At 47.6% G+C, this 7,900-nt stretch overlaps 1 protein-coding gene across 1 annotated transcript; it reads left to right on the forward strand.

Moving 5' to 3' along the window:
• The first annotated feature begins 3,614 nt into the window (after positions 1-3,614).
• neurog1 (neurogenin 1) lies at positions 3,615-4,648 on the forward strand. The gene has a single exon (XM_088009213.1). The coding sequence runs from the start codon at positions 3,858-3,860 to the stop codon at positions 4,443-4,445; it is 588 nt and encodes a 195-aa protein (XP_087865339.1). The 5' UTR covers positions 3,615-3,857; the 3' UTR covers positions 4,446-4,648.
• Positions 4,649-7,900: the final 3,252 nt, after the last annotated feature.

The following is a 7,900-nucleotide window of genomic DNA, read 5'->3' on the forward strand; positions in this document are numbered from 1 at the left end:
CCCTCAGCAGGTTCTGGAGGGTTCTGGGGAGTTCGCCCAACCGGTCTACATGTGTTTTGTGGACTTGGAGAAGGCGTTCGACCGTGTCCCTCGGGGAGCCCTGTGGGGGTTCTCTGGGAGTGTGGGGTACCGGACCCTTTGATACGGGCTGTCAGGTCCCTGTATGACTGGTGTCAGAGTCTGGTCCACATTGTCAGCAGTAAGTTGGGCTAGTTTCCTGTAGAGTTGGACTCCGCCAAGGCTGCCCTTTGTCACCGATTCTGTTCATTACTTTCATGGACAGAATCTCTGACTAGCCGAGGTGTTGAGGGGATCCGTTTTGGTGGCCTTAGGATCACATCTCTGCTTTTTGCGGATGATGTGGTCCTGTTGGCTTCATCAGGTCGTGATCTGCAGCTCTCGCTGGAGCGGTTCGCAGCCGAGTGTGAAGCGGCTGGGATGAGGATCAGTGCCTCCAAATCCAAGGCCATGGTCTTGAGCTGGAAAAGGGTAGACTGCCTTCTCCGGGTCAGGGGGGGTCGTCCTGCCTCAAGTGGAGGGGTTTAAGTATCTGGGGATCTTGTTCACGAATGAGGGAAGAAGGGAGCGGGAGATCGACAGGCGGGTTGGGGCAGCATCTGCTGTGGAGCGGGCGCTGTACCGGTCCGTCGTGGTGAACAGAGAGCTGAGTCAAAAAGCGAAACTCTCGATTTACAGGTCGATCTACGTTCCCACCCTCATCTATGGTCATGAGCTTTGGGTCATGACCGAAAGAACGAGGTCACGGATATAAGCGGCCGAAATGGGTTTCCTCCGCAGGGTGGCTGGACTCTCCCTTGGAGATAGGGTGAGAAGCTCGGTCATCCAGCAGGGACTCAGAGTAGAGCCGCAGCTCCTCCACGTCGAGAGGAGCCAGTTGAGGCTCGGCCATCTGGTCAGGATGCCTCCTGGACGCCTCCCTGGTGAGGAGTTCATGTCCCACCGGGAGGAGGGGAAGACCCAGGACACTGATAGTTACTACAGAAACTCATGGTTGCTATGGGAAACCCGGGATGCTTCAGAGACAACGTCCTTCATCTCCATGCTGGTTCTGGTCCAGTAGAGTCCAGAACCAGAACCAGCCGGAAGCTTGGACTCAGACTCTGATGAATTCAGATCAGGTCAAACATCTTACTGTCTGAGGCTCCACAGCGCCACCTGCACGGCAGGAGGAGAACAGCACCAGCTTCCACCAATCAGAGGGCGATTTGCTCAGCGCCCACATCTCAGCTCTCTCTCACACACACACAGTCGTGTTTTCATCACTTGTGGGGACTTCATATTGACTTCCTTTAATTTCTACAGCCTATCTCTAATCCTTAACCTTTACCCTAACTTACCCATCACAGACCTAACCACTAACCCAAAAACAAAAATTTCCCTCATGGGGACCAAGAAAATGTCCCCACAAGAAGCAATGGTCCCCATAACCCCACATTGTAGACAGCAATAAAACCTGGTACACACACACACACACACACACACACACACACACACACACACACACACACACACACACACACACACACACACACACACACACACAACCTGAGGAACGTTTCCAGACTGAAAACTAGGAGCTTTCTGTGTTGCAGAGTCTTAAAGTTCAGCAGAACCTTGGACCAGGTCGAATTTTATCATGATTATAAAAGTACATGAGAAATAAAACAGATGCTGATAACAATAAGGGAGAGTCTAATTTAAATTTTCATTAAATTGTTCAAAATGGCTGAATTTACGCATTCCCTGTTCAAATACATGAAATAAGTCAGACATAATTCATTGTAATTAAACAATGTTCTACACAGTTTGATATATTGAATACATGTGTGTGATATTGAATCTTTGATCATAGATGCGCAGAGTGATGCAGAAAGTACCATATCTCTCTGATAGGGGGCAGTAATGAGCTCCACAGACACAACAAGCAGAACAGATTTGTGGAGTTCAAATGAAAATAAAATAAGATCAAACACGATTTGCAATTTTAAATATTTTATGAATTAAAATGTGACCTTATATGAAATATGATTTTTGTTTTTCTTGAAATATAAATGTCTATGTTGGATTTCGGGTCATGCGGGTCACTGCCCGGGGCCCCACGGGGCTTGTGCCGGCCCTGCGGCCTGCCGGGCGGCCGGAGATGATTTGTGTGCGGCCGGCTCTGGTTTTGTGTGCAGCCCGGCTCTGTTTTGTCCCGCTGGGCCATTAGAATAAGAAAGGCCCAATAGAGAAGCGCAGGCAGAAAGAAAGCAGCACAAAGAGGCGAATCTGGAGCGGGACGAGCGGAGCGCGGTGAAAAGAGGCGCAGCGCCACAATGGAACAATTCACCTCATAATCGCTTTGATATATTATACATGCCTGAAGACTCTAAACATTGTGTAATTATTTATAAATGAGCCCCCCGGATAAAGCTGCAGAAAGACTCTGCAGGTTTCTGCTGCGCCGCGAATCTAAATGGAATAATTAATGGAAAAGTCTCATAAAGATGTCTTCAGAAAACCTTTAGAGGGACGCGCGCGCGCGCGCGCGTGTGTGTGTGTGTGTGTGTGTGAGGTTGGTTCAGTCCAGAACAGATAAACCGGATCCAGTTCTGTTGGTTCTCAGAGGATTTAATTATGATTTTTTTTAAATCTTTTTTTCTGGGTTTTTGTTTCTACACGTGGAGATGATTCAGAAGAACCGGACCAGAGCAGAACGGTTCGGTTCCCAGGAGAACGGTTCTGCTGAGTTCAGAAATCATCAGTTTGTGTGTGTGTGTGTGTGTGTGTGTGTGTGTGTGTGTGTGTGTGTGTGTGTGTGTGTTTTCTAAATTTGAATCCGGAACAATAAAAGAAAACAAATATTTCAGCTTCTCCAAATAAAAATGTTCAGTTAACGAGGCCGTCTGTATCCCGATTGATGGTTGCCATGGCAACAAGAGATGGTTCTGGAGGACCAGGAAGCAGCCGGTTGGATCAGAGGAAGGTTGCTGGTTAGATTCCAGCTCCTCCGTCATGCTGATGGTTGATCCTGGGCAAGGCACTGATCCACCAGACGGTTGCGAGCCGGTACCGGTCCAGCTGGCGGTTCTGTCAGTAGTCAGGATGCCCAGACAGGCAGAAGGTCCAATCAGAACCAACTTCCTGCTCCAACTTTAGAAAATGTTTGTCAAACTTTATTTACATTTGTTTAATTTCAGAACTCAATCAGTTTATTGAAACGTCATCAAAACATCAATAAACCAATTAATGTTAACTTCATTTGGATCACCTGTTCTTTTTCCTCACGTCAGATCAGCTGGTTCTGGTTCTGGTTCCTCTGAAAGGTTCTGGTCTTCAATTAGTCCAGGATTTTGGAGGCTTCAGTTTTTCTTCTTCTCTCTTTAAAGCAGGTTAAGTTTTTAGTGTGTGGTGGTGGTGGAGGGGGGGTGGAGGGGGGTTGCGGGGAGGAGCGGGTCTGTGCGTGTCGCTCGCGTGGCTCTGCTCCTCCTCTGATTGGCTGCCGCTGTCCGGCGGCACGCTTCTCCGTGCGGGGCGCTGCGGCGTCATTATGTAGATGAGGCGGTTGGCACGGGGCCGACCTGCCGCTGGGGGGGAGACCGGGGGGGGGCGGTCATTGTCCGGCCCGGTATATAAGCGGGCTGAGGCCGGGCGTGTGCCAAGCTCACGAGCTGATCCAGAGCAGCAGAGGCGCGTGCCAGCAGTCCTGATCCAGACCCGGTTCTGCTGGGTCGGAACCAACACTTCCTCATCCCGCAGGTGAGGTGAGTCAATGCACGCGCTCTCCAGTTGCACCCGCACGACCAGGACCTGCTTCTAACTCTGCTGTCTCTCCTCAGAACCGAACCGAACCCGAGATGGACTCCGTGTTCTCCGACACCGACACCAGCTGCGACCTGTTCCCGCACACAGACGATGAGGACAGCGTACGGGGCAGCAGCATGCGCGGCGCGTCCCCGCCGCCCGACCAGCCGCAGCAGCAGCAGAAGAAGCGGCGGCGTGGCCGCGGCCGCAGCGACGCCAGCGCGCAGGTGGTGAAGAAGAGCCGGCGGCTGAAAGCCAACGACCGGGAGCGGAACCGGATGCACAACCTGAACGACGCGCTGGACGCGCTGCGGGGCGTCCTCCCCGCATTCCCGGATGAGACCAAGCTCACCAAGATCGAGACTCTGCGCTTTGCGCACAACTACATCTGGGCTCTGTCCGAAACCATACGCATCGCGGACCTGCAGGCGGGCCGCGGCGGGGAGCCGCCCCCGCTGCGGCCCGCCCCCAGCCCGGCCAGCGACGGCAGCGCCGGCCGCTGCTGGAGCTCCGGCGGCTCCTCGTCCTCCTCCTCCCCGGCCTACTGCGCCTCCAGCCCGGGCAGCCCCGCCGCGCCGGACGACCTGCTGCCGCGGGACGCGCTGTTCGGCTTCCGTAGCTTCGCTATGGGCATCTACTGAGGACACCTGGACACACCTGGAGACAGACCTCTCCCGCAGCGGAACCGCAGTTTGCCTTACTGAACTGGACTGGACTAAACTGAACTGGATGAGAAGAACGTTCTTCTTCATTTATTTGTGTCTCAGTTTGTGTTTTACTCTAAATATCTTTGCACTTTCCCCCCTTAACCCCTCAGCAGTGAACAGGTTCCAGTCAGGTCTCCTCCTCCTCCTCCTCCTCCTCCTCCTCCTCTTCTTCCTCCTCCTCCTGGAGGTGAAGAGTCAACTTTATAATTAGTAAAGCGCTGAGGCAGAAAACTGAGCGTGGAAATCCAGTTTCTTCGCTCTGACAAAAGCTGAAAAGACCCCCCTCCCATTATCCAGTTACCCTCCCCCCCCACATAATATGGCCCTCCCCCACCTGTTGTTTCTATTTATTTGCTTTCGTCACATCAAAACTTGTATTTTGTACATAAACAGATTTTTATTCTATTTACTGGAACTTTTTGTGGTTTTTCTACTGAATAATGAATAAAGTTTTAACGTTTTTATTAAAAAGTCACGTGTTTCTGTTTCTATAGCCAATCACAGGCCTCCAGACATGCACGCGCGTTCCCCAGCATTTTATGATAATTAGTATTAATGAGATAACGGTTCGTTCAGAGAAACGAAGCAAAGAGGTTTTACTGTTGGTGAAAAATTCTGCCGATTTACTAATATTATAAATAAATGTTTGTTTGGTCTAAAATAAAAATTGATTTTTAATGGTGTAAATAAGGACTTTTTAATTTGACTTTTTAAAACAAATTTAATTTTCCAATAACTTTTTATTTTCATTATGAATCTGTCAAAATGAAAAAGTTTGAATAATTAATCCAACCAAATAAAACAAACTTTGATTTACTGCAGAAAATCACAAAACATTGAAATATCAGAGGATTATCCAAAAACGCTGGTTAATAATTCAAACCGTTAAAAATGTGCCGAGAAAACAGTAAACATGGTTTCTCCAGATTTTGTTTTTATAGATTATTAAAAATTAATTACATCAGAATAATATTCAAAAGTAAATTGTTAAATTTTATTTATCAATTTATTAATCAGCTGAAGAATGGATCCTATCGAGCCTCACAGACTCTTCTCTCTGTCATCGTCATCATCTTCATCATCATCATCATCATCCTCTCTCCGGGCTTTATTTCATTTCCTGTTCAAACATTAATTTGCTCAAACATTAAAAGTGTTTATGATGATTGTTGTTTCTTTGCGGGACGCGGAGGCCCGGCGCGCCCCCGGTCCAGCGCCCCGCATTGTTGTTGTGCGCGGGAGCGTGCGCTAATTGAGCGGGATTAACCGCCGGCGGCCGCGTGCACCTGCAGCCTCATAATGAGCTGCAGCGAGTTTTAATTAGACTTCCTTTGTGGAGGAAGAGGAGGATGAAGCCAAACCTGCTGCAGCGCGCTGATTGGCTGCCGGACACACGCCAAGCTGAGGTCACGTGGCCGGGAGGCTGTGACGTCAGTTTTAGCCAGGAAAGCAGAAAAAAGTTTCAATTAAAGCTTCACTTTTGGCTGAAGGAAACCGTCCAGAACAGAATCAGAACCAGCGTTAGTCCGATGGTTCCAGTCAGATTCCTCCTCACTCTTCTCAGTTTTGTCGACATTAGTGACAGAGTGAAGCTCTCTGCAGTGTGCTCCTCTTCCTCTTCCTCCTCCTGAACATCCAGAACCCGGTCCAGTATAACCAGTCCCACTTTCTAACTGGAGCCAGCAGCAGTGAAGCACGGCGGTGGAGGGATGATGCTTTGGGTTCTGTTTCGATGAACTCCTGATGAAATTGGTTCTAATTGTTCTTTTTCTGTTTCTGAGATCCTCGTGATGTTTTTCTGCCGGTGATCCTCACGCTGGAAGCGCCAGTCTGTTTAAAACATGATAATATTAATAAAAGCTGTGTCCGATTTCAGGGTCTGCATCCTTCAGACCGCGAATAAACGCTGACCGGAAGAGAAAAGCAGTGGATTGGGACAGGTGTAGCTTCACCAACTGTCCCCGCCCCCACGTCAGCGCAACTCACGTTGCCTAGCAACCGTGACAGCGCGAAGCAGAAAGGAGAAAAAAACTACGGAGCCGAAGTTTGTTTTTCAGTCATGTATTTATGGTTTCTGTACTATTCTTCACCTTTTACAGTAAAGACTGTTCCATAGTAAAATAAAATAATAATAATAATAATAATAAATCTGTTAGTTTGATTCTAAAATGTTGAAACATGCATCGCACTTTGCTACAAGGAATAAACATAAGCAAATTATTATTTTTGAAATATAATACTGTCCAGATCTCAGGTAAAATTAATTATATAATTATTAGTTATAATAGGGGAGACTGGGTATGGTTGTAACATGGGGAGAGTTGTAACACCACCAGTTCCACCAATCAGGGACAAGATAGTAGTCACATGATCATTTCAGAATTTACCCGCTTCCTCCCCAATCCCATATTGTGATTGTCAAGGCTGGAAACAGGCACATGCAGATACTAAGGAGAAAAAACAGATTTTGAGGTAAGAAAGTAAATTTTTTTATCATGACTATATTTTGTTTAGTACTTATACTGTTGCAGATAAAACCATATGACTTACATTAGATGAAAGTGTAATTTCTCAGGCAACATGTGGTGCATTTTCCCGTGCTAATTTCAAACCGTTATGCTACTACAGCTAGCTAAACATGACTGACAGGGTTGGGGTGGGTTGTAACACATCTTTAAAAATTGTTACAACCATCCCCTTACATACAACTAAGAATATTTTTATTTTAATAATTTTACAGAATGCCTAGGCAGTGGATACGAAAGACTGATAGAGGTGTGCCTGCAGATGTTTTAAAAAAAGCATCTGATGAGGTCACAAAGAAGAGCAAGTCAGTCAGATCAGTTGCGAAGGCGCATGGGATCTGCCATGTAACACTGAGCAGATACTGCAAATCACTGCAGAAGCTGAGAGAACAGGGGTCCAGTCATCTTCCCAGTGTAGGTTATTGGAGCAGCAACAAAGTCTTCTCTGAGGTGCAGGAGGAAGTGTTGGCTGACTATTTGACTCAGGCAGCAGACCTGTATTATGGACTGACTCCATGTGAGGTAAGCATATGACAGGTTAGTCACTGGAGACAAGAGAAGAATTGAATACCAGGATAGGTGCTAGACAAATTTAAAAACTTTTTGTGTCTATGTACTCTGATTTTCTATTCCTCTTTCTTTTAGGTCAGAAAGTTTGCATATCAACTGGCAGTAACATATAACATCAAACACCCACAAACATGGGATGAGAAGCAGATGGCAGGGCCTGACTGGTTCACATTATTTATGAAGCGGAACCCTAGCCTGTCAATAAGGAGTCCTGAGGCAACCAGCCTTACACGGGCCACAAGTTTTAACCGCCAAAATGTGGAACGTTTCTTCAACAGCCTTGGACAGGTCATT

This window comes from Poecilia mexicana, unplaced genomic scaffold (genome assembly GCF_051168715.1).
Source record: "Poecilia mexicana isolate PSO_F unplaced genomic scaffold, ASM5116871v1 scaffold_10, whole genome shotgun sequence".
NCBI classification, from domain to species: Eukaryota; Metazoa; Chordata; class Actinopteri; order Cyprinodontiformes; family Poeciliidae; genus Poecilia; species Poecilia mexicana.